At 36.1% G+C, this 27,869-nt stretch overlaps 2 protein-coding genes and 1 non-coding gene across 3 annotated transcripts; 2 read left to right on the plus strand and 1 right to left on the minus strand.

Moving 5' to 3' along the window:
* Nucleotides 1–237: 237 nt before the first annotated feature.
* LOC132195173 (etoposide-induced protein 2.4 homolog) lies at nucleotides 238–2,643 on the plus strand. Its single transcript, XM_059616993.1, has 6 exons — nucleotides 238–553; nucleotides 610–755; nucleotides 815–1,055; nucleotides 1,187–1,530; nucleotides 1,594–1,668; nucleotides 1,875–2,643. Exons 1-6 carry the CDS (start codon nucleotides 527–529, stop codon nucleotides 2,005–2,007), a joined length of 966 nt encoding a protein of 321 aa, XP_059472976.1. The 5' UTR covers nucleotides 238–526; the 3' UTR covers nucleotides 2,008–2,643.
* A 410-nt stretch (nucleotides 2,644–3,053) lies between these two features.
* On the plus strand, nucleotides 3,054–3,126 carry Trnaf-gaa (transfer RNA phenylalanine (anticodon GAA)). Its single transcript has one exon. It is a non-coding gene; the product is annotated as a tRNA-Phe (tRNA).
* An 11,386-nt stretch (nucleotides 3,127–14,512) lies between these two features.
* LOC132195187 (homeobox protein GBX-1) lies at nucleotides 14,513–25,979 on the minus strand. The gene is made up of 3 exons (XM_059617010.1): nucleotides 25,904–25,979; nucleotides 25,105–25,457; nucleotides 14,513–18,006 (listed from the first exon to the last, which is right to left on the minus strand). The coding sequence occupies exons 2-3, from the start codon at nucleotides 25,445–25,447 to the stop codon at nucleotides 17,411–17,413; spliced, it is 939 nt and encodes a 312-aa protein (XP_059472993.1). The 5' UTR covers nucleotides 25,448–25,457; nucleotides 25,904–25,979; the 3' UTR covers nucleotides 14,513–17,410.
* Nucleotides 25,980–27,869: the final 1,890 nt, after the last annotated feature.

Here is a 27,869-nt window from a genome sequence, read left to right on the forward strand (position 1 = left end):
CGAGGCGCCTGTTGCTAGTCGAGTTTTTTATTCTATTTCTTAAAACTGTTGCCAACCTGAATTTTATGTGTTTTGAACTCACTTGAAAAATATTCCTAGCCTGAATGAACATTACGTTATTTAAATAAAAATTGAAATAATTTAAAATAAATATAGATGATTTTTATAGACTAAGTACAAAGTACGTAAGCTAAATGTTTCGTTTAAAACTTTATGAATTTTAAATTAATTGGCAACATTGTCATTCCAGCTGAATCAAAAACATTTCGATTATTTCGCATTTCGCTACGTTAGGAAAAAGCCATTGCGTGAGATTAATCGCAAATGTGCGATTTATTTTTAGTTTTCGCAAAGAATCTAGAGTACATAGAGCAATGATAAATGTGAAAGTATCTGAAGATTAGACGGAAAAACACGTCAAACATCAAAACCTCGATTTCTTCCTCAGAAAATTTAAAGCAAAGACTTCTTGCTTTGCATCTGCTTACATACCTTCTTGCGAAATTGTGAAGTTCAGACGACCAAAATGGGAACAACTGTCGAGTTATTTCAGGTATAATTTCCCAAACGGCTTGATTTTGTAGTTTTTATGCGTCGTATTTCTTGCAGAGGTCATCTTATGCAATCGCCCGAGGATTGTACGACAGTTCCATGGGATTTCTGACTTTGGCCAACTTGGACAAGAAAATCCAGGAGCGCGAGCTGCAAACGCCAGTTCGCAGGCAAACGAACAAAAAGGACGCAAAACCAGCCGAGTATAATTAAAAATTTAAAAAAATTCGTCATGTATTGAAAATATTTTTTATTTCTACAGACGTCCAAAAGTTTTAGAAAGAACTCTTCAGTGTTGTCTACTGAACGGCGGAGTTTTTCTGGCCAGCATCTTGGTTTTCGACTACATTTTGCTGCCGTCAATGAAAAGAGTCCTCTTTCTACTGGGCACAGACCAGTATATGTGGTCCTGGACCAAGTCCTTGCTGTCATGGACTTTTGGTGCCGTTTGGGTCTTGCCAATTTTTCTTCTGAGCAAAATGATCAACGCGCTGTGGTTTCAGGTACAACCGCTTTCAAATCACAAAGCAAAAATTTTAAATTAAAAACAAATTATGGTTTTGCATTAGAAAAGAAAATAAAATTTTGTCTGGTCCTATTTAATTTTTACTTATTTTCAAATTTTATTCAACAGGACATTGCTGACTCGGCCTACCGTTACTCTCGAGGTCGACCTGTGATGATGGCGAGCATCAGCAAAACCATTGCGGACTTCCTCTTCAGCTTGCTGGTGCAGTCTCTGTTCCTCTTGCAGGCCATGCTGGTCAGCACACTGCCCTTGTACCCGATGGGGGAGATCCTCAGCATGGTCCACATGAGCCTCTTGTACTCTCTGTACGCCTTCGAGTACAAATGGTTCAACATGGGCTGGGAGCTGCACAAGAGGCTCACATTCATCGAAACGCAGTGGCCTTACTTCCTCGGCTTTGGCCTGCCACTCACCATTGTCACGTCCATATCAGCCTCTTATATCATCAAGTGAGTTGAGATATTTTAGGAAATAAAATAATACTTATTTTGTAAAATCGTTTCTCTTTTTAGTGGCTGTCTCTTCTCAATACTTTTTCCATGGTTCATCGTCAGCGCCAATGAAGCTCAAGTTGTTTCCAACTCTTGGTGAGTACAAAAATTTTCACTCTTGAATAACAGAAATTGCTTCATTTAGATAAATTATGTAATTTTCATTCGTATATCTCCGACAATCATGGGTTTATTTAAAAAAAAAATATAAATTTTTTTTGTTGCCCCCTCAATGTTCTCAACCACAATCAAGAGTGAGCTATTTTTTAATGAAAATAATGACGGAAGTTTTTAATTCGCAGTGAATACCCCTTGCAACTATTCATGCCCGTAATTGCGGTTTCGAACGTCGTGTTCAACAAAACGATTGGAACCGGAGTGAACGCATCCGCCGGTAACTTGGCAGTCCCGAGAAAACAAAAGACACAAGGCTGATCAACAGATTGATCGAATGATGGTGTTGAGATAAGTTAATATGATAAGAAAAGCATTGCTTTTTGATACGACTCGGAAGCGACTATGACAAAAAGTGACTCCTGAAAATAATTTTTGATTGCCACAAGACTGACTCACTATATTTTATTGCTTATTTTCAGGGTCACACAAGTTTTTATTGAAGTTTTTCAACAGAATTTTTGATTATTCACCCATGGGCTGTGATTGATTTGTAATTAAAACAAGAATAGCCACAAATTTCAATAGAATTAGCTGGATAATGTATAAAAAAATTTAAAATCAATTCAATCGTGTTGGGAAAGGAAATTTGAATTATTGTAATTTAATTTGTATAAAATATACAAGTGATTTATTCATCAAATTGATTTCTAGTTGCTGATATATTACTTAATTCAAAATTAATTGATAGACACACATTTGCACAAATGTTCCGCTTGCACTCATTATTGTGAAAATCTTCCAAGGTTCTTCATTTGTCTGTGTTGTGTAACAATAATTATGGAAAAAGTTAAATTAAAATCTAACACTGAGGAATAATGTCATAGTTTAATTAATTATATTTTGTCCTTTATTACATGAGCTGTATTTTAAAATATAACCAATTCGTTTTGTTGATTATTTATTTTTTCTCTGCTCACATAAGTTTTTGTAAGCAGAAAATATGATACACGGCCTTTTATAAAAAACGACCCCTTGGTCAGAGACGCGCAAGAGATGACCTGTGACACTGCCGACCAAGACTCCATTTAACTGTCACAGGGTAATTTAGTGGCTCTATTGTGCACCACCGGCACCGCCCCTTGCTCCCCCAATCCACGCCAGGGGAAAATATGAGACGTTTTGGCAGCCACTTTTTATACTAGTTGACTGCACAATTTGGCCGTAATTCAGAATTCATTTTATAAAAGTTTGAGATAAAAATTTACATTTGCGACATGCGACACCAGAGCAAATTGATAAGATCTTCGTGGCCCGGCGCTTACTTCGGAGCGAGACTTGACGTCAATGGTGCCCAGCATTTATCAGCCTCGATAGCTCAGTTGGGAGAGCGTTAGACTGAAGATCTAAAGGTCCCCGGTTCAATCCCGGGTCTGGGCAAATTTTTAGTTTTTGTGAGGAAAAAATTGCCTAAATATAAAATCTGAAGTAAAGCCAGAATGGGGAATTATAAAATTAGACATGTATGATTATATGATCATATTTTTAGTACCTAAAATTAAAATTAGATTATGAAAAAAAAATATATATATAAAATTATTTGCAAGTAAGAATAAAGAATTGAGAGAATTTTGTATGAGCCTTGCTGAAAACTATAAAAATAGCACAAGTTATTTTTCTTACAATTAAAACCAAATTAAAAAGAACAGTTCAATGTAAAAAAAATTTTTTTTTAAAATAAATTCCTTTGTGCTGACAAATTATTAAGTTTAATTATATTACTGAACAAATTTTATTTAAACAAAAATTTATGTTTAGCAAATTATTAAAAAGAAATTACTAATTTTAACCTAATAAATAAGACTTCTAATAAAATAAAACGATTATTTTTTTTTTATTAAATTATGTCCGGAAAAAATTTCATGTTGGCTTCTTTAGAATATTTCAGCCGTCAACTTGTACAAAAAGAAATTATCCCTGCACTCGCATCTGCTAACGATTTGAAATAATAATGTGGTAAAAAAGAGCATGTGCAAGCCATGTGGAAACGACCTCTCGTTAGAAAAACACCCTTTTGACCACCCCTAAAGCGAACAATATCCCACAAATCACCGGCAAAACAAACGTGAGTTAAGTGCATTCGGAGCTAATTTTTCCTTCATTAGCCGCAAAAAAGCGTTTTTCCTTCTTCGGACGACAATAATCTGTTTCATTTCTCCCTCGACGGCAAACATTTTTCTCTCGTGCAGGGTGCAGCGTTTCGCGAGTTTTTCTCACCATTAACCATCGGCCGATGTCATCGCTCACGGAGAGCATTATGATTGCTCAATAATGGTTATTGCGCTGCCTGGCCCAGTCATTTGTAATGCGGCTCTCTCGTTCTGGGGGTGGCAGCATTTTCGGCCGCCCCTAATTGAGCCCTGTGAGTGAGATGGATGGCACGAAACGAGAAGGACACGGCGGACAAAAAGGAGACACATTTTGGTGCAGCCGACCACGGAAAATAAATATTGTACAAACGTCCTTATCTGCGCCCGGGGGGACAATTTTTCCCGTTCTCGGAGGAGGTCTGTTTTGAATAAAAAATAAATAAACGTGTTTCACATAATTTTTCGACTCCACTTACTTTCCTTCCTGCTTTTTGCAATTTGAGCGCGGTAGATTTTTCATCCAATTAGCCCGGTTTCAGCGCCACCGTTTTTCGTTGCTTGTTCTCATTCTGGTGATTAGGTGGGGCGAGTTTGGGCTATTTTATGGCAAACGGAAATGAAGGGTGGCTTTTTAAAAGATGAGCTTGGGCCTCTTGTTGCAATTTAAGGCTCTAGTCTTCATTTAGTTTTTAAATGCATTCAATTCAGTCCAATTAAATCGCGTTGAATTGATAAAAAGGGCAAAAGTAAATGACGTAGAGACGTAATTAACGCTTGAAGAAGTTGACACTCGAGGAGATGATCATGGAAATGAAGATTCGGGCTTTTCCTCGTTGCAAAAAATTGTCACCCCTCAATTCAATTAACTTGTGAGTTTGAAAAGGATGACCAAATCCCATTTCTTGACCTACTTTTAAAAAAAGATGGTGAAAAAATTGCAATTTCAGTTTACCGCAAGCCCACCTCCACCAACTCAACCCTCCACTTTGAATCAAATCACTCTTTCTCAACTAAGTTCTCTGTTGCTCTCTCAATGTTTAAAAGAGCATACAGTTATTGCTCAGGGGAAATTTCTTTGAAAGAAGAAATTTCCAACATTTACAAAATTCTTCGTCAAAATTGTTACCCCGTAAATTTTATCAACAAAGCACACAATAAAGCAAAAAATCCTCCAACACCCAAAGCCCCCGAACAATTTTCAACCACAATGGTCATTCCTTATTTTAAAGGAAAATCAGAGAAAATCAGGGCCATCAGCCAAGAAGTTGCCAGAGTACGAGTTGCTTTCTCAAACTCTTCAAATCTGCGAAAATGTTTAATGCATGTAAAACCCAAATGTGAACCTGCTCTACGTAATTGTGTATACCGCGTGCCATGCGCCGATTGCTCTTCAGTTTACATTGGGGAGACAAAAAGACACGTTTATTTCCGATTTGACGAGCATAAAAGGGCAATTTCAAAAACTTTTGATCCGGCTTCAATTGGGACGGACAGCAATGGTTTTCAAATAGCTCAACACGCGACTGAATTTGGCCACTCTTTTGCATGGTCAGATGCAACGGTTATTAAATTCGAACAAAATCAATCAAAAAGAAAAGTGCTGGAAGCAATGGCAATGGCATGCGGTAATAATGTAATAAGCCAACCGAGCCACCAATTCGATCAAAGGTGGATGTCCTTTTTGAGAGAGGAAGCAAACAGCTTTTTCTCGAAAACGCATAATGTGCCCGACGTCATTCGGCGCCCCCGTGGTCGGCCGCGCCGCGCGCTAATCACCCAATAAAGATCACCTCCCCCAATCAATCTGTCTTTAGCTAGCTCATTCTTGTATTAGTCAGCGAGCAGCGCGTTTGCTCATGAAATAGGTTGGTACTTGAATTTGTTAGTTTTAAGATTTTTATTTTTATGTTAAAATGTGGTTTTTTAAATTTTGCTGATTTTTTGTATTTTTTCTTGCTCATGAAATAGGGTCGCAGACCGTGACCGTAACTGGTAGAGCCGTTTGTTTTTGAATAAAAAACAATTTTTTGCAACGAGGAAAAGCCCGAATCTTCATTTCCGTAATTAACGCTCATTATATTTTATTATCTTCATTTTTAAATTTAAGTGGTTTTCCAAAAAATATGCTTTAATAATTTTTGTTTGGAAAGAAACGAGTTTATACAAAAAAGTAATGTAAAAAATACGATTTTGAGGAAACCTGGAGTTAAAAGTAGGCGATCCCTGTTAAAAAATTTTTTTAATTTAAAAATCAAAACTGGTCGTTTTGGTTGATCAAATGAAAAATTTCAATAGTTTAAAAAAAATTCCAATTATAATGTTTGATTTTTTTCTTTTCTTTTCTAGCAAAATAGTTTGGAAGTAAAAACATAAAATAAAATTCTAATAAAAAGATTCTAGAACCTTTTATTATTATTTATTCTTTGTGACTTGACTCTCATTTTCTTCAAAAATTCTTTCAATCTCTCTGTGAGAAAAATTGTGTACAAACATTAATTAATCATTGGCGCAGTGAGCATCTGCACTTCCAAACATGGGCTGCACGGTGATTACAACTCTTTGAATACCGCCAAGAGGGTTTCCGTTTCGCACAAAGGGCGCCGCGACAGTTGTTGGCCGGCCTTTGTTGATGTTTTCTGCTCAATTAATTAGATAATGCGCCTGCAAACGTCCACCAAGCAGATTCTGTTATAATGGCGGTGCGATTTGCATGCGTGATTGATGGTTTTTTAACGTGTCAAATTATGAGCGAGAGGAGAGAGCAGGAGGCGCGTTGCTTTTCCAAATCTCATTGATGGCAATTTTGTTGAGTGTCGAGTTGACTGCTGGTATTTACAGGTCAGTGAACATAAAGGCAGGCGATGATATTGCTCTTGAAAAAGAAAAAGAAACAACCGACTGCGCCGCTAATGCCCTGCCAAATCAATCTGCGCTGGCCGGGTGGTCGCTTTTTTCAAAAAGACAATCAGCGAACTCACTTCGACTAACAGAGGGGAGCGGATTTTTAGCGGGATCTTCACGTTAAAGGTATAATTTGTAGAAATTACGCACGAAAGCAACAAGAAGAAAATATGACATTCATAAATTTTTTAATTTTAACGTTTTCCGCTTTGCATCTGCATTCTTAATATTTTCCTTTTACAGGTAAAATTCTTCTGACATTCTAGTATAAAATTAATATTTAAATAAATGTTGTTTTTTTAAATTGTTGATAATGAATAATGATATAAAATTTTACTCTTTACATAATTGTATTTAATTTTATTTATTATAGATTTTCATATTATTCATATTCATTCATATTATATATTAAATCACATTTATTTTATAATTAAAGATTTAAAGATTAATATTATCTTTATTATTTTTTAACCTCTATTATACGCCAGTAAAATCGATTTTTCTTCGGTTGTCAATAAATATTTCAACTTTATTTTGGGTATTAAATAAATAAACTTTAGCATATCATTGAATGTGCGGTTAGATTAACATTATTTTAAAATTCTCTGATTAGTGGCTATTCCATTTCTAGAGACGCCAAGCTTAAAGGCGTTAAAATATTAATTTTATATAAAATAATCTCTTCTCAATTTTTCAATATTCTTATCCGGCAAGTTCAACATTTATTTGAACATAAATTATAAATAATTAAATGAAAAATTCCTCTACTGATCGATTTATTCAGCCAAAGCTGTAAAAAAAAAGAAACATATTCCAAACTATTCTCAAATTATCCATTGCGTGGCTGGAAATCTGCTCCCTGGTATGTTCCGGGAGTGTGAGAAAAGGATGGTGCTGTTTGCTGAGAGGCTGCTTGACCTCCATCAATCACCGGCTGTCAGTGGCGTATGAATTTTACCACCGCGGTCGCACGTCCGTTTACGTCCGCCTGCGTTGTCGAATTAGGCAAACCGCCGGACGCGTCTGATGCGCCGGCTGCCTGCCGACCAGGAGCACGGCCGTGACTCGGCAATCATCGAAATTGATTGAATAAATTTATGAACGAGAGGCAATTGGAGATGCGCGATAAGGCAGCAAATTCGAATGCAAAGCCGCGCGACTTTTATCGGGTAATTGAATTTTTCGTGTTTCCTGTATGACCGCGTGATCGAAAAATTGTTATTTGTGCGCCTCACTTATCTGATTCCACGCAGCTTTTTTACCCGGCCGGTGAATGTGTGTGGCGTCCGACGGGGGAGGTGATTGATGAATTGGTAATTGTTTTGGACCATCACTTAATGTTTTCAATAAAAGCTATAGAAGCAGCTGTTCGGCAAGGCAAATTGATTGCAGTCAATCAATGCACTTTTTATGGATTCAAAATTTGCGAATCAAATTTTTTTCATATTTATCTTCTTAAAATAAAGATGATAATCAAGAAATTTTCCTTGCTAAATAAATGTAAGGGTTAAATTTTAAATTAAAAATAAAAACCATTATTTCAATGAATTTTAAATGGTGCCAAGTTTTTTTTGTTAAATTGCTTCAGTAGAATCCAAGGTAATTGCTAATTAGAAGAAATATATTTTTTAAATCAGTAATAATAAACACGACGTAAAAGGCCAGGTTTGGAATTTGGCATAGGCTATCACCATGCCAATGAGTTTCATCCAAATCAAATAACCCAAGTAAAATATAGGTCAAATTGATTATATTTTCAAAATACTCTTTTGTAAAGGAAAAATGATAAAATGATTCTCAAATGCAAATTTCGAATCTCTTGACAAATAATGCTGAATTAATCATAATGGATGCATCAGTTTGTGTGAGTAGAGTTATAAATTTACTCAGCAGACGGAACAGGCGCGGGGGTGGTGCAAGTCATAATCCATCTAAACATATTTAAATTTAGTGGACGCTCCCCCGCACCGTATCTTAAGCAAATTTACATACAATTCATTTAGACTCGCGCACCCTTGACGCTCACAAAGCAGCAGAATTCACTCCCCATTCTGCCTCCTTAATGAAAGTTGTCATAAAGTTTGCGCAAATTAATTATTCATAAAAGCAAACGCGCCGTGAAATTTCGCATCGAATGCATAGCAAACTCATACATGAATAATAGAACATTCTCACTGGTAAATTAAATTAGTGCCCTTGTTGTTATTATTGCTTATTCTACTTTTTTAAGTCGTTACAGAAAAAAACATTGGGAAAAATAAAAAATAAAGCAGAATGTGTATCAAAATTAGTAAAGGTCTGCTAAAAAGTCTGAACGTTACAAGAGACACGGTAGCCGCGGTTAATAATCTTTTGATAACAAACAAGTTCAGAGTAAATTTTGAAATTTCTTTTTAAACTTTCATCTTTTTTTAAACAGGCCAGCAATTTTCTTGGCAAAATAATAATCAATCAATCAAGAATCAAGTGATTCTTATTTGAAACTTACATAATAATTATGAATCATGTTATCAATTAAGGCTCCTAAAATTTACAAAAATTTAAAATATTCAATTATATTTACCAACAATAGCTAATTACTGCAGCAATAATTTATTATATGTTAAAAAGTTTTTTTCATAAACAAATATTATGTAGCTTCATTATTCTAGTGAGAATAATATTATTGTCATTTCCTCTATGGATGTAATAAAAAAATAAAATGAATAAAACCATTTTTTGACTGATTCGAATTTAAATTAATTAATGTCTGAAATTTCGCGTTATTGTCACGTGAGAGTGACAAAACCTTAGCCTACAGAATTAAGCAGCTTAATGAAGCGTTAATTGCATAACAATTAGACACTTATGCTCTCGCTAGGGCGGCGTCGAGCATTGTTTGCCTTAACTAGGTGTGGTCCTGCAGCTGAATTTGGACGCCGAGCAAGCAGAGCTCATTTACCGACGCAGCCCACCGAAATAAAACACACTGCGCGTACGTGCATTAATTGCGAAACAAGATTCGCGCAGCAACTCAATTTCTGCGAACGGCGCGGCGGGCAGCGCCAAAATTATTGGCCAACGGCTAATAAAAGTCTGATTGCCCCGCCGGCTGGCCAGAATGCGTGTGTGTTCTTTGAAGTGGCCGCAGACAATGGCTCTGTTGGCTGCCAATTAGCCTTTCAGGCCTGATTAACGCCTCATCGCGCATGCAAAACGCGTGCGCCGGGCGCAGGAAACTCCAGGTGTCGCATCCCAATCACTGCAATAAAAATCATTTCTCGAGAGAGAGACACAGAGCGACGCACAGGATGTGCTTTTCTGCACACCAATGCTCTCCCCCCTGAGCAATTGCGTGTGGCTTTTGGATGCGAATTTTTCTCTTCTCCGATCACCACCCACTCATTCCATTACATGCACGTATAGTTTTTACCTCTTAATTTTCCCTAGCATCTAGTCAAATACAAAATAAATATACTTACAACGCTAGGTCGGTGCAATTTTACTGGGAAGAGAAATTTTTTTAATTTTTGAGTAAATTGATAGAAATTTTTATTTAGATTTAACATTCCAGAGAATAAAAATTTGCTATTTTAATTAAAAAGTTGCTGACAAAATCATTTTATTTTGATTTTTTATAATTGTCTTTCTCTTTTACATACTTTACAAGTTTCCAAAATTTCTAATTATGGCAAAAATTTACACAGTGAAAAATTTAAATATTCTTAAGCGTTTGAAAATGAACGATAAAATATAATTGACGACGAAGCATAATTTTTTCCAAAGAATTGCGAAAATCACATACCTGGAGACTGTCTATGAGAGCGGAAGATTTTCCAATTCTGATCGTTTAGAAATCGCAGTGTCTATAAATATATTATTTTCTCTCTCTGTCTCCATTTAATTAAAATTGTAAGTTCTCAAAAAATCTGTCGCCTACATAAAATTTGTCCGGAAACACGTAATTTTTATTGCTTGCCAACATCCTCTCTAGGTTCTATTTTTCTCATCACAAAATTTCCCATAAAGCGTTTCAGTTTGAAAGGCGTGGGCTTCAGATGTCAATCGAATAAGGCCGAAAGCAATAAAGTGATCAGTGCGAAGTATCTTATGCAAATTCCGCTTCCCCACTTTATTCTCACCTTCCGTTTTAGTGGCAGCGCCTTATTAAAATGCCTCTTGTTAATTTTAGACGCGGCCATAAAAAGTGTCATAATATTTCGGCCAGCCTATTTGAAACAAAACACCACGCGTGCTTATTGTGTTTTTTGTAGAGAGGCTAGCAAAGATTGGCGTTTAATTGTTTCCGACTCGTTTAACTACCCATTGTTAAAAAACGGTTTGGGAGATCAATTTGCATAGCATGATTAGGAATTTGCCGTTTGTAGTCCCAAATCAATCCTTTTTTTAATTGAATTGAATTATTTTTTTAGGGAATAAAAATTAACATTTATTTCGTAAAAATCATAGAGTAAATATTTTTGCTCTTAATGTTTGTTAATTATTATTTTTACAAGATGAAATAAAAATTTGATAATCTGCTTCGTACTTCTTTAGTTCGTAAAAATGAGCAAAGTTAAGTTGGCGAAAGAAAAGGCCGTTTTTCTCGAGAGGCAATTTTACGGCCGGCTGCAAAAGACAAGTCGTCGGCGCAGATAGTTTTCTTTCTCGCCTGATTCGGCTGCCACGCCTTCTTGGCCAGTTTTATTTGCAGTGCTGACTTGGCACAGGCAATAACCAAAATGACCGGTACTTAAGACACGTCTTCGTTTTCCCGCCGCCGCTGCGTAAATATCCGGCCGTGTGTCCCCATATTTCAGTGGAGTGGCCGCCGGGGGTGCGACGCCGTTGGCCAGGGGTGGAAATAATGAGACCACTTCAGCTGCGGCAATGTCAACATCTCAAGGATCAATTCATGCCTTTGACTCTTGACCCTGCTGCTTGCGTGCGGGGTGAAGAGGAATTCTGTCGGTTCCGAACTTAGATAATTATTTCGCGCATTTCTATAAAAAGACGACAATTGAGAAACTTATTTTTAAATATGGACACAAAATTCAATTAATGTTATGGAATTTGAAATAAATTATTTTCTGAATTTGAAACTTTTCGTCGGAAAAAAAAATAAAAAATTGTCATACAAAAACTTTCCTAAACTGAAGAAGCGAAAAAAAATGTAAAAACAAAAATAAAATAAATTAAGTTAAGCGTACATTCTGTGCAGATTCTGAGAGTGATCTGCGCGATTTCTTTTAATAAACTAATTGTTTGGAAAAATGACGAAAAGCGGTTATTAAAACTACCATCATTTATAAAATTTTATTCTTACAAGAAACACTTTTTGATCAAAATGCGTTTTATTTCTAATCTAAAATGATCTCAATTTGCAATCAGTGCGACTCAGTTTGTAACTTTGGTGGTGATTAAGGAGCAGCGAATAAAATTAGCGCCCATCACAATTACGCAGCCCTGCTCCTGCGGAGACAATTTTGCGCGAATGCGCAGTCAATTTAGCGCGCGTCGGCCATCTTTGGGCGAGATTAATTCATCGCTAATGAGTGTCGGCTGCTCTCGGGCCAGAGTAGTGGTAATAACGGCGATAATTGTCCCTCTCTTCCCTCGGCGAAAGTGGCGGCGCCGAGCGCAAATCAGGCGCCCCCCGTGGCGCCTCCTCCCTTTTATCAAGGCACCAGCGCCGACTCCGCCCAGTTTCATTGCACACGCGACTCGTCGTTACCCTTTCTGGCCTGCACTCGATTCGGTTTCCCTCATGCCTTCCAAATGTGTAAGAAACTTAATTTACGTTTCCATATTTTTTTATTTTTTGTAGCTGAATTTGATATTTCTGCAATTTAAAAATAATTTGTATCTATTTTAGTTGCAAATGAATTTAACATTTTTTAAATTTTTTCCTTATTGAACCATCACACTTTTTTTAATCATATGGAGATTTTACTAAAAAAATTACTTTTCAGAATGTTTATGATAAATTAAAAGCATACCAAGTTTAAAAGAAAATTTGCTTATTTGTCAGGGAAATATAACGTCTAGTTGGACCTCTCACTTTGGGTGTCACAGAAGCAATAATTGTCATCATTAGTCGATCAAACAGTGTCATCCAATATATTGGAAAATTTTAAGTTTTCGTCCATTGCCCAAAGAGCACCTTTTTGAAAAGCTTCTTTTGGCCATCAAAATATAACGTCTAGTTAGACCTTTCACTTTGGGTGTCACAGAAGCAATAATTGTCATCATTAGTCGTTCAAAGAGTGTCATCCGATATATTGGAAAATTAAGAAAATTTTAAGTTTTCGTCTATTGCCCAAAAGAGCACCTTTTTGAAAAGCTTCTTTTGGCCATTTAAATATAACGTCTAGTTAGACCTTTCACTTTGGGTGTCACAGAAGCGATAATTGTCATCATTAGTCGTTCAAAGAGTGTCAAGGAAATTATTTTCCCTGACCGTTAATTGTAAAATGAATTTGGGGAAATTTTGAATGTTTCGTTTCTTTATCAAGGTCAGTCTGCAAAATATCATTTTAACATAGATTTGTATACTTTTGATATACACCCCCTATGATATTACATTATTTTTTCTGACGGTTGTCCCGTGGTATAACTGTCGGGTCTGCGGAAAACCATTAGGAACGCCATAATTTATTTTTCTGTTAATAGAGCGTCGGCGGCAATGCCAGAGATGACGCAAAAAGTAGCGGTAAAAAATCAATTTGGGTCTCCCGTCGGCACAAAGTGCGGCGCTTCCTGCCCCCGCGCGCGTGCTGATGTATGGCTATAGTTTTAATAACACCCCAGCTCGTCGTCGTCTTTCCCGAATGAATTATGTACAATTTTCTCATTGTACTGTGTGGTATACGCCCGACTGTATCATTACCGCGCGCAAGGATAAATACGTATACGTATGCGCGTGCAACACTCGGCGCGATCTCTATTTTTATTAAATTGCCGTTGCAACCCCCACGGCGTGCGGTGGGTAGTTAGTTTTTATTATTAACAAGAGTGCGCTTTGGGAAAACGATATTTCTTCTGTTTGGTGCAAAATTAGAGCAAAGGGGGAAAGGCAATTATTTTATTGGAAGAGTTTTATGAAAATTCACTATAAAATATTTTAGTTGACTTTTTAAGTCCGAAACGGCAAAGAAGTAAAAAAATTTGAAATTCAGCATTTACAAGTTATAACGAACTGTATTATTTAATCTTAATTAATTGTTGTAAATTGACTCCATGTAAGATTTTGCGTATTTTCATTAATTGAATGGACAATAATAAGATGAATAAGCATTAATTTTTTTTAGAAATTGCATAAAAAAATGCTAACGTAAGCACGAAACTGTATTTAATTAATTCTAATAAAATATATTATGTTTATTATAATTAATGTTTAATATAAAAACTTTAAATTTAAACAATTTTAAATACATTTTAACGCATTAAATAAATAATTGATTACATATATTTTTGTTAATAAACGTAATAAAAACTTATCTTCAATGAAATATTTATAATTTATTCATTTTAGTAAATATTAAATATATCAATTTTCCCACGACACATCATCATGATATGAAATATTATTTAAAAAATAATTGTGTATGTCGAATTGCCTTTCTTTGCCTGATTCTAAAAAATTAAGTAAAATCAAAATAATATGGTACTGTCGTATAAAATAAATGATAATTAAAACAAATCCTGATATTAAAATATGGGCGATCCTCTTAACTTCCTGTTGTTGAAAATTGATAAATTTGGGTAAAGTAACTAAATCAATTCCTTCCTTTGAATGGCGTTATTATTGCAACAGCTTATTTATTTAAACACAAAGATCATATCATATTTACAATTGTTTGATACACAATTATGCAAAACATTCTTTAAATCATCGTCGCATTACATAATTTTATATTGCTTTCAGAGTTTTCATTTGACATAACGAAATTCCACTCATTCAAATAACGTTCAGGCCGCCGTAATAAACATCACGTCCAATTTCGATTCCTCACGCACTCAAATCACTGTCGCACGTAATTAGCCAAACTGGCAGCCGCACACAAGAGATGCAACAACAAATGAAATGTACGAAGGGCGCTGCTGCTTTTCATAATTCTGCATGCGTCGATCTCGTCCCGCAAGGGCGGAATGAAAGAAAACAAAGCGGCAGAGCGTGCGCCAGCCAAAGTCAAAAAAGCAGAATTTGCTTTGACATCAACAACAATGATATAAAAACGGCCTGCACATTATGTTAATGCACTAATATTATATATAATCGGCCCTATGGATGCTGCACATTTTCTGCCGGCTGCTCTTTTGTTGCAGCGTAAACGCGGGGTCGCTTTCACCCCCTGCGCGACTCGATTAGCGACAATAAAAAGAAGCAAAGCGGCACGGGGGCCTGCTTTGTGGCTTTTAATCCCGAGATTACAGGAATTGGCACGTCTGTTGCACTCTAGACTTTCGATTCTTATTCACACGCGGCATTGTAAATTCACGCCGACGGCGGTTTGTTTGCAGCAATCATGCACACACCGGGAATTGATTGCGCGAAAAGCGCGGCGGCCTCCCAGGGAGGCATCGCTTGATTAATATACCCACGGCCGCGTCACTTTTTAACAAATCGATTCCAATCCTCTCTAGCCGATTTCATACGAGCCATTTTTCATCTTCTTAATTTGTACAATGGTGTATTTTTCAATGCAAATTTCTTAAAAAGGAATTTTTTATAAAGTTTTTGGAATTATGAATGTTGAATCTCTCTTTATATAAGGGTACATATATGAAACAATCAACTTCATCTTTGCAAGTTCTATATTTTTTTTAGAACAAACTGAAAATTAATTTAACGAGGAGCTTATGGCATCTACACTGTAAAAAAAACTTCTTGTCCTTTTCCCGTAAGATAAATTTGATGTGGACTGACCTGATTGATTTTATTTTTCCGTCTTAATTGGGGTAATATGAACGTGATTTGGTGAAATTTTTATCAATTTTAATGGGGCCAATTTTGAGGGAAACAAATTATTTTAGAAAATTTCCGTAAGAAACATTGTTAAATTTCAAAAATTCAGTTCTCAGAATAAATGAAATTGTTCTTACTATGTCTTCTTGGAACTGACAACTAAAACACAATGCTAATGTAGAAAAAAATTACCATTAAAATTGATCGAGCCGTGTTTTATCTTTGCCAAAGCCTCTGCTTAAACTTTTTTTTTGTAAAAAATCCCATCCAAAATAAACGAATTTGTTTTGTGCTTTCCGGCCTATATCTGACTGAGAGCAACTAAATAATTTTGTGAGCTGGCAATTCAATTACAGATAAGGGCAATCATATCGTCAGCATCACTGACTGAGAGGCGCTGCCTTATTAAGTCGAGGGCTAGGAAAACATCACACATTTTGATCATTATTCAAAGGTGCATCGTTTCGGTCTTGGTGAATTATGCCGAGTCATGTATCGGTGAATTAATGCTAATGTGAAAGGTCCCGCGGGTGATTTATTTTAAAGAGAGAACCACAGCTGGAGCATTAATAATAACAATAATGACTCGCTGCACCGATAATGGCGCAGAGAGATTTCTTGCTTCCTACAAACCGCCGCTTCGCTTCTGCTCGCGCTCTGTGCATTTATGACAAATTATTCGCGCTTCCATTGACTCTGTGTGTGGACGGGGGGAGCTAGACGCGCGTAATTTATTGGTTTGCATCATTGTGAAGGCTGTCTTCGGCAAATTACACTATTTACAAACACGCACACTGAATAATGCAGTTTATTTGCCAGACACTCGCGCCGGCCACAAAGTAATCGTCCGCGAGTTCCCATGGCGTTTTAATCAGCGTTTTTTGCACTTGTCACATAAATATAATAATTTCGACGTTTAAAATTCGATTTTAATTTTGGCACATTTAGAAATCGTTCATACAATAAAAGTTTGTGAATCCCTCTTTAAAATTTCCAGAAATTGCTTAAGTTAAATAAATTTGGTTAAAATATTTTGAGAGCAAAATTTTGTAGCGACGCATGCAAGAATTTCTGATGCTCTGTGAATCAATTTGCAGGATGAAACACGAATTTTTTTCCCAAATCATATTTTTCAAAATAAAAAAAGCATTTAATTTCAATCAATGGACCAACTAACTTCCCTTGAAGAAATGAGTCTTTTTACCTCCAAAATTTTCAAGTTAAACTTAATTAATTTGAAAAAAAAATTACCTAACTTCTATCAGCAGATCATTTTCAAAAAATTATAAATTTTAAACCTGCAGTATTGAATTTCTTGGTAAATTAGCTTGGTTAATGATAATCACAGAGCGCTGATTGCACAAAAAAAAAAAAATTGAATGAACTTTTTTCCAAAGGAATTGTTTCTCATCTTAAAAAAAGCTTTATTCATCCTTCATCTCAATGTTCTGTCAAATTTGTTGTTGTTGCTCTCTTGCATTAATTTTGGAATACTGGTACACTGGAGAACAGATTTCTTACTTTTAGTATAAAAATTTTAAATTCCGTATTGTTTATTTAAGAGTTTTTCTGCGAACATAAAAATTTAAGTTTTGCCTGATTTAACACTGCGGTTTACACAAATAAAACAAGTCTTATTGACAAATCGTCTGTCCTTTTCCCTAAATATCCCATTTTCTTCTTAAAAACTCAAGTTTTTAAACGTCCTCGAAGTTTTAGGGAATTTCTAACTGCTCGAAGTGACACTTGGCGTGGAGGTTGCGTTACCAAGGGAGCGCATGACACTGCCGGCCGAGTGGTGCAGAAGTCCTGTGGGCGTCAGGGTGGGCAGACCGGCCAACTTGAGGGCCGCGCCACTGCCGGTGGCCGCGGCCGCGGCGGCCGCCTTCTCGAGCTGCTGGTGCTGGGTGCGCACGGCGAAGCGGTTGACGTGCACCGGGATGGGCACCACGATCTTGCTGCCACCCTGAGGACCCACGCCCTGCGGCCCTTGAGACCCGCGCGTTCCCGATCCCAGGCCGGCCTTGACCCGTTTCCACTTGGCCCGCCGGTTTTGGAACCAAATTTTGACCTGCACCTCGCTCAGCCGCAGCGACCTCGCGATCTGCGACCTTTCGGTCAGGCTCAGGTACTTCTTGGCGTGGAACTCCTTTTCCAACTCCAGCAGTTGCTCGCTCGTGAAGGCTGTCCGGCGCCGCCGAATTTTCCCGTTGGATTTTCCCACAGAAGATCCGTCGGCGGGAGAAGAACCGTCGCCAGTCACCGAAGTCTCACTTTCACCACAAATCGAACCTGGACTCGCTGGCTCAGTGCAGTTTCCACCTGAAATCACAAAATAGCAGAAATTTAAGATTAACGTAAAATAAATTTATTAAAAGATTAACACCAAATTTTATTTCTTTAGCTTTTGAAATATTTTACATTTTATTATAGTTTTGTTTTAAATCAAGTGAATTAAACAACTTTTGTTTTAAGGACTCCTTATTGCAATGCTAAGAGTACCAAGGAGGTTTTTTTTGATCGCACATATGCCCAATGTTATTTTTTTGCCCCATGAACCCTCAAATTTTTTTCTGCTAATCTGTTTAGGGTCATTCGCTTATCATTTTGTGAAATTTTGAGCAAAAAATTTCGGGCAGTTTTTTTTTAATCACCAAAAACGAAAATTTCCATAAGACGCAATGTAAAAATTCAAAAAATCATATTTCAAGAATAATCGGCGCTACCCCCCATTTTTCTTTGTGCAATCAACTCTACTGATAGGTAGGAATCTATAAAAAAATCTGGGTCCAAAAATTTCGGGCCGATTTGCCGCAAACAGGAGTTGTAGATGTCAATAAGCAGGCCTTTAAAAGTTTGAAGACATTATAAAAACTTAAAACTTAAATTGAAAAGAAATTCCGCTTAATTTTTAATTATACCATGTGTCATATAATAGTCTTAAAACAAAATGAAAATTAAATAGTTCTAACTTATCTTCCACAAATTATGATGAAATTTTAATTAAAATTAATTTACTTCGAATAATTGGTTGCATTGCATTTATATAAGCAATAACGCAAGTGCACAACTTCATCGCTAATTGTTAGAAATTTTTTAAATTTTTATTAATTATATTATGCTGATAAGCATTCAATTTTTTAAGCCTTGCGGAAGTTACGTTCCTATTGACATAGCACCGGATGTCATCTGCCATGTTTCATCATTTCTAAATGAATAATTTCAACCACATACAGACATTTATTTAAAAAAGGATGAAAAAAAAACATTTTCAACTTGAAATTTAATTTTGATGGTTGTACTTGAGGTAGCTTGTTTTTAGATTTTACCGAAAGGGAAAATTTCAACAGAAATTATCTAATTGTATAAATTGTGAAATTTTGGAAGTGAAAATCTGGTGTATAATTGTTGTATATCCTCTTACCACATAATATTTCTGTTAGCGATCAAGTCGCTGCGCAAGAAATGTCAAACTATTAAATACAAATGAAATGAAAAAGAAAATTAATCACAATAATATTATTGTGCATAAAATATGTTGAAAACTGCTTGCACCAGCTGGACTTTAGACATTTTATCAATAAATTTATTTTCTATTAAAGAAAGGAAAATGTTTATGAAGATTATTATGTACTATAAATTCTCAATTTGAATTATTAATTAGTAAGCAGCAAATTGAAAAAAGGGGGCTTCCTTCTCAAAGTGCTAAACTTTCATGTTATTTTAATTGAGCCGAGAGAGATCGAATTTCATTCATAATTCATTAGGAAACTTTTGGACTTGCACACATGCTCGTCACATCGCGTGAGTAGCAATTATGCGAAGCCTCATCATCGCAAAACGCAAATCAGCCGCCGAGTTCCCATAAATCTATTTCGCGCCGGCAGTCGCTACTCTTCTACAATTTTAATTGGTTCTGTTTTTGTGGCGGCTTTGGGCAAAAAAACACGCGCTCAAAGAATAACACTTGGAATTTCAGGCGGTGCAGATGCGCCTCTCTGAAAACAAACCGAACGAAAACGCGAGAGGATAATTACAAGAGAGAGGTCTGCGCGCGGCCACATCTGCTCCTTGAAGCCGCCGCCAAAACCACCCTTGGGAGAAGCGAAAGCCACCCCCTGTAAAAATCACAATTTCAGGAAACGAGACCCGCGGGACTGACCGAAATACGTTAATTGCCAAGTTTTTCCAACAGATTAGACCACGTTAATAGCTTTGTATAGAGGGATAATTTGACACAGTCGTAAGGAAAATTAACTCTGGCCTATCACAATGAGTTACTGTATCACGGTGAAGCCTCAAAAGTCAATTAATTAAGATTAATAATATCAAAAGATCTTATTATGCCTTTTGAAGTATTTATACAAATTAAAATAAAATTACTTAAATGTATTTTTAATTTAAATATTATGGAGATAGTGCTCGTTAATTAGTGGCTCTAAAATTTCAGAAGTCACGTCACTTCAATGTCCAAAATGTGACTCTTTGAAGTTTTCCGCTCTCTGAACCAGACGCACTATTTCGCGTTTGTCAAGCAAATACATATTTCCCCAATTCACGCACACACACATGCGTGCAAGCCACACTTAAAAAGCACACGCTACCCCTTCTGAAGTGCTCGACTGCCGGGGGATGAGATCTTGTTAGCAATCAGACTAGACAGACCACCCCACTTGACACGAAAAGTGGTTGATGCCGACGCTTTACACAGAGTGCATGTTTATATTTGCGATAACCACTTGATTAACAAGGTGATGTTTTTTTTTTAAATTTTCTTTTCTTTAAAATCATTACCATCCTAGATTTTATAATAATAAAATAAAATTTGAATTATCCCGAGCTTCCTTTGACCCAGCAATAGACAGAAAAAAAACTCACTAAAAATGACTTTTTCATGTCAACCTTCTTGCTTGAAAAGGACCCTTTTTCTAAAATAAAAAATTTGTCACTGGCCAGTTAAGCTTTTCCAAAAGAACTTTGGGTATAATTTAGGCAACACGTGTAAAATTTAAATCAAAATTGCTGCAGCATTGTTCGATTGTCATTGTGGCCAATCAAGAATTTGCATGCATATAATTATGCCAATGCACACCACAATTGTTCATAATCGCTGTGGCGGAGTGGAATGGAAACTCAGCAACGCCGATGATTTTCGACTGGCAATGAGCTGCACGTCCACTGAATTCCTATATATTTATATCATGGCGTCGAAAATTATATTGTTTGGGCGGCGGAGCCGATTTGCATTTGAAACACGCGCAAATGAATGTTATCTGCGGTTTTCCATTTGCATCTCTCGTCGATGATCGGCTGCACATGTTCGAGTGAGCAATCACAAAAAACACAATTACGATTTGAACCGATCGAAACAATGACAAATAAATGCGGTGTCTGATATGCGCGATATATATATACCGACGTGAATGGGTGCGTGCGTAATAATCGCTTTTGGGCGTATTACGGGAGCCGACGAGAGCCGATTGGGATATCGAATTGACAGCCAGCGAGCGGTGTTTGACACTGTCATACAGAAGTAATTTATTTGTCTTGCGCGCCGCGCCCATGCACCTTTCGGGCAAACTTTGTCGTGGGTGCGTACGCGATTATTGAACTGCGCTTATAATGATTTTTAATACTCCAGAGTGTTCCAAAGCTAAATTTTACAAACAACAAGAGATGACGGTTCCAAAATTTCCATTATAATTGAGATTTTTAGCGGTTAAATTTAAATGTTATTAGCAGATTTATTTGGATAATTGTGATGAAAGATAATAAATAAATAATTACGATTAATTGTGAGTAAATTTCAGCCATAATATATTTTCATTTGGGAAAGAAGAGAATTTAAGAATAACTTGAGGTTGTTTTATATTTAACATTTATAGTTAAAAAGGTACAGTCAGTTTGTTAAAATTTACCAATTGAATTCCATAAAATTTTAAACTAAAAATAAGAGAAATTTCTTTAAATAAGAAAATATTTTAATGGATAATTCTTGCATAAAGATATTTAACAATTGTAAATTTAAAAAAATCATTTCATTTTCAAGGAAGTACATTTGAGAAAATCAGGCATGTGCGTTTGTTTCAGGGAACACCCTGTTGAACAGGCTGCTTTCTTTAATAACATAGTTACCGTCGGCATAATCGGCTTATTGAAAGCGGCGCGCCGCCACTGATGAGTTCACCGCGCAAAGTGATCTCTTATTTATTCTAATTCGTTGTTGTGATCAGCGGGCGCGCCGATTGCGCACACTGCATGGGCGGAATTTTTGAGCAAATTAAATTCACCTGAAAGGTGCCGCTGCGGGAACTGAAAAGTAAGAAATGCGAGATGGTGTATCGCAAGCAGGCGCGGCCTCTGGCTCTATGGAAAAAGCGGAGTAGCGCCGAGGAATTTTCGCAATTGAACGTCGAGATATATGTATATGACAATGGAGTCGGGGGACAAACATGTAAATTATAATTTGAATATCTCACCGCGGCAAGAACGTTCTTAAAAAGTACATCCACCGTTCAAATCACTGTTCAATGCACACTGGAAAAGCGTAAATTTCTTCAAATAACCTCCAAACAATTGCTCATTAATTATGTGATTAAGTTTCTTCTATGATTGGATTTAAGAAAATAATTAATAGATTAATAAATTTGCGTCCAATTTCTCCTTCATATGAAATATTGTGCACGCTACAATCTAATTTCCATTATAATAATTTCATGAAATAGATTAAAATGAAAAAAATTATTGACGACCCAGCATACTATCTTGAAAGTTAATCTTTGTTTTATTTGCTAAACTATTTATATTTTAGTGACCATAAATTTTAGCAGACATTTAAAAAATGAAAACATTATTGTGTTCTGAAGTTTGGAAAAATTACACTGGTGGTTTTAGGACAAATCATGAACAACAGGGGGCAAGCATGAGGCAATATGTAAAATTATGATAAACCTTGATTTTAAAAAATTAGCTTGTACAGATATTTATTAGTAAATAATGTTATGTAAATTAAATTGTAAATTTTTATTAAAAATAGCAATGAAAAATTATTATTGGTTTTGATTTACTATTAGTTAAATTAAAATATTATTTTCATTTAAATCAAATTGATCAAAATTTTGTTTGCTGTGTTAAAAAAATCTAACAATTTAATAAAGGGATATATATTACAAAACTGCAAAATTAAAAGTAATTAACATGGTTTCCTTTTATTGTTTAAATCACTTTATTTATTAAAGTTATTTTATGAACTGTTAACCTGCCTTCATTAATAATGGAATTGAGCAACTTTGCTGGCAAAGAATGAAGTCCCTGGGCTTAAAAGCGACCTGTCTAACAATTTCATCAGCAGGTTGTAATTCTGTTGTTTTAATTGTCGCGTCTGGTTGTGTGTGTGGGTGCACATTGATATGATTAGCACACGTTCGCTAACTCACTCACTCGGCGCGAATCGAAGTGCGAAATGGTAATGGCGGCTGATTGCGATTCGCCTCACGACGCCACTCTCGGCCAGCAGCACTTTATAACTATGCAAGGTGAAATGCACATTTGCCTACTAATTTTGCAACGATCGCGGAATATGTTGATCGGATCAAATGCGCCGCCGCGGCCGCGACCAGACGCGGATTGATGGCGTCGCCGCGGCTCGAATATTTGCGTTTGTTTGTTCCAGAGCTTTTGCGGTAATCGCCCGCCCTTTATGGAGTTATTATGTGCAAATCGTGATTGTGGATTCCGTCAACGTACGTTCGTCTTGGCACATTGACAAAAATGAAATCATGTTTGGGCTTTTTTTAAAGTAATACATCAACACGCAGATGAGATCATTAAACGTTCTTCCCCTTTTGACACTTAATATTACATGCTTTTCAAGTTTTTTTTTTAATCATAAACATAATTTCAAATTTCGCTCACATTTTTTATGAAATAAAATATGGAACATACAATGATACATTCATAAAATTTTATAGTAATGAAAAAATTATCATTTCATAATGATTAAAAAGAAATTGAAAACGATTAAAAACTTATTAAAAAGAATTATAACGTATGTTTCATGCTAAATACACAGATATAAGAATTAAAAATAAGCTTTTTACAAAAAAAAAAAAAAAAAAAAATTACTAAATTGGTAAATTCCAGTTTTAAAACAAAATTAAGATTACTTGAAAGAAAAAAAGATTATATCAAAATTTAAGCCTTTTTAAATGTTTACGTCGTTTGTAAATGTTTGCGTCGACAGAGGTAGAGACGGAAAGCAAAGTGGAAATTGTGTGCAAGCAATCCATCATTTTGAAAGTTGCTGTGTTGCTCTGCTCTGATATTTTTGTGTTTTAAACATTTTGTTATTCCGAGTGAGGCTCGGCGCGTTCTGCTCGACTAGCTTCAAAATCTCCGCTCAGCAGTTACAACTTATTAGTTTTGCCAGTTGTATATTTTAGTAAATGTGGTGAGAAATGAGAGGAAATCGTCGTCGGCGCGCGTTGCCAATGATAATGTTCAAAGCGGACGGCAGCACGCGGCATCTCTATTTCGGGCAATGGGGCAGAAATGATTTGTATGACACCTGCTATTTTCTTTGGCCTGAGCGGGGAGAAAACGAGAGAAGCGGGCAAAGACGTAAGACCCTCGGTGAAAAATTGTCCCTAGCTGTTTTAATGTGAATGGGGGAAAAAACACTCTCACAAGAGAAAAAAGCTCAAATTGAGGGATAAAAAACTTCTAACGCAAATCAAGTGATTTGGAAATGGTGTTGCAAAATGAATTATATAAATTTTAAATATATTTTAACATTGAGTTAATGTCTAGAATCATACAGACTTAATTTAATCACCATAATTATTTCAGTTGATTAAAATTGTATTTATGTGAAAATTTTAATCTTTCCACTAAACATGGACGGTCGCCTATTAAATTGAAATCACAATATGAATGCAGTTTTTCATGATGGTAATAAATAATAAATTCATGTAACAATAAAGTGTAACATAATGTTTAATGTTTCTGCAACTATTGAAATTTAAATACAATTTTATTACATAATAAAATTAAAGGCATGAGGAAAACATTCTTTCGTGAAGAGTTTTGTTCAATATTAAATTCAGTGCATGATTTTGTTTACATAATTTATTTACTAAAATAAATTTCAAATTTGACGTTTAAGATATTAAATGTAAATTTTTATTAGCTTTAATATATTTTTTAAATTATTTGAAATAATAATAAACAGTTATAACAAAGTTATAAAAAAAATAATAAAAAAAATATTAACATAAACGATTATTTTATACTTATTGTTAGGCATAATTTAAGAAAAAAATTTCTAAAGTAAAAAAATTTAAAAAATTTATATTGTTTTTGAATACTGAATTATCACAATATTTTCTAGAAAGACCTTTTGCTACCAAAATCGGGACTAACCTGTGAGCGAGGCGTCGTCCTCTCGAGGTTGCGGCGTCGACCTAGGCGAAATTTCTTCCTCGTCCTCGGAGGAACTGAGTCTGTGGGGGCTGAGTGATGGGTGCGGGGGCGGCGGGTGCAGGGGCAAGAGTCCGTGGGGCGGCACTTGGGGATGGTAGAGGCCCTGGTGCTGCAGGTGCAGCATCAGCCAGGGGCTGTACAGAAGACCCCAGGGCGGTGGGGCCAAGTTCGGAGGCGCAGACACGTCCGGGAGAGGCGGGGGCGGCCGGTGGGCAGGACGGCCCCCGGCGATTATGGCCTCTATGGAGAAGGGCAGCGGCGGCAGCTCTTTGTACGTCTCCATGACTTTTATTCTGAATAAACAATAACAAGTTGATGGACCAATTTCATTATAAATCTTTACTCATTCAACAAAGGCAAAAGATTTCTTTTGATCTTTTTCAGGATTTTAAGAAAATGGAATTTCTCTTATTTTATTTACGTTCTTAGTCCTCGGAAATAATAAAGAAAATTTGATAAATATAAATTGGTATTAAAAAACCACATCACTTTAAAATTAAAGACTTTATTTGATTTTATGACATGGAGCATTTTTTTTTTAAATAAAATAGAAAAAAATGACTTAATTGAGTCCAGAGCTTTAATTGAATCAGTAATAAATTATTATTTTATTTATTTTAAATCCTTTTAAATATTTGCATTCATTTTTAATATGTTCTTTGTACAGAGAAACAAAAGAAAAAAGAAAAATCATAATAATACAAAATTTTGTTCATTGTAAGTAATTTAAAAAACATACCTTTTTGCTTAGAATCACAAGTGAGCAGTGCATTAATCCTGGGGTTCATCAGTGGCACTCATGCTGATGGCTCAGGCGGCCAAGAACTGGAGGACGGCGAGCGGCGGCGGCGTCCCGGAGGCCGATTGGGGCGGCGCCGCGCACTCGGCGGCTCCGCCCCGCGGGCCGGCCATTGGCGGCACCAATTTGCCGGCACTTAGTAGCGGATTGCTGCGGCGGAAACGAGCGGGAAATGAGCGGCCACCGCGGAAATCAATTCATTAGGGCCGCTAATGGGTGGTCGCCGAGCTGCTTTCCGCAAAGTGCCCTTCGTTATTATGATAATCAGCAGGGCCTCCTTGGCTGAGAGAGAGTTTGCATTTGTGCAGAGAGGAGAACGGCTCGTTTGGTTAATTAACTTTTCTGCGTCATTAGTGAGAAAATGCTTAAAAGATATAAATTTTCCTTAGCCTTGGAGTTTCTGATAAGAAAACTGTTGCGATTTACTGGAAAAATGAACATTCCAACACGCGCCTGCTATTTTGCAAGTTATGCAGCGCCGCTCGACAGAGAAATCGTTCCGGTTGCATAGTCAGGAAGTGTAGCTCAACTTTCAAGCTGCGCATTTATTTCCGACTGTATAGAAATTTGATAGAATAAAAAACCCAATAAATTTCTACAGTATATTAACATACATATTTTAAATTTTTTATGATAAATTTTTTCTAAGGTGGCTGGTATTATATTATCTACAAAATCTTTTGAACATTCAATCCTTCCAAATATAATTTCTTTCTAATAACAAAAATAAGAATTTTGGTGGAAAAATTTTAATATTGAATTTAAAGTAATTAAATGTTAAACCTCAATTAAGTAAGTGGCAATCAAACTAATATCGAAGCTTCCGAATAAATTTCTAACAGAAACAGAATCAAATTTGGTCTCACAAAAGAGACATATCTTCCTGTAAATTAGCACGTGATTTCATTAAACGGCCAATTAGTCAAGAATTATAACCGCCTTTTGTTTCCAAGGGGATTTTTTTCTTTTCCTTTGTTGTTCTCTCTTGTGTTTAAAAAAGCTCCTCTGTCTGAGGAATGTTCGCTCTGCTCGCGGCATTATCTATTAGACGAGGGTTAAATTTAAATGTCTGACGACATAATGAGAGCGTAGTTTAATTTTTAATTAACTCACGCTAAATGGAGCGTGACGCGAATACCGCGGGCGCGAGCTGTGCGGCGGACTGGTGCGTCTTTCACACAGTATAACAAGATCGCTAACGAGCCCTATTATAAACGCGAGAAGATGCCTCTTTTTACTCGGAAAACGCCTCCTTGGCGTGAAAAGGGTTGTTTATTTTCGGATATTCAAAAACTTCCTCTCTCCACTTGTCACATATGCAGTGAAGAAAGATTTGTAATTTATGAACTTATTCACGAGATTAATTTTTAGTGAATAATTAAATAATTCATTATTTATTTGATTGTTTTAGATAAAATTTTAATTTTTAATTGAAGTACCGGTTCGATAAGATTTCAAGTTAAAATTATAAATCACTTAATTCATCATTCTACGCATTATTCTTAATATTTAATTCATTGTTTATGTGATTTCGCTTTCAATCCTACAGAATGCGTTTATTCCTCTCATTTGACGCTAATGCCAGAATTAATTGGCTTTGACAAAGCGTGTCGAAGCGGTATGAAATGTTCACCCCTTATATACCAAATCTGACTTTCAGGGACGTGATCGAGAGTGAGTGAAAGCGCGAAATGCGCGCAAGAGGCGCAAATCCCGGGGGCCGTTTGAAATGTTCCAAATGCCTCTCGCGTTCGCTGGGGACTGCGGTTGATATTTGCGTGAGACTTGACACGAAAACAATACCAACTAATTGCACCATTGGCTTTCAAACCATAACTTCACCATTAGATCCATATGATTCACTTCAGGGAGTACTAAATTCCATTTAATATAACTTAACATTTTA

The sequence above is a fragment of the Neocloeon triangulifer genome, unplaced genomic scaffold, assembly GCF_031216515.1.
Source record: "Neocloeon triangulifer isolate White Clay Creek 2 clone unplaced genomic scaffold, ASM3121651v1 ptg000009l, whole genome shotgun sequence".
NCBI lineage: Eukaryota > Metazoa > Arthropoda > Insecta > Ephemeroptera > Baetidae > Neocloeon > Neocloeon triangulifer.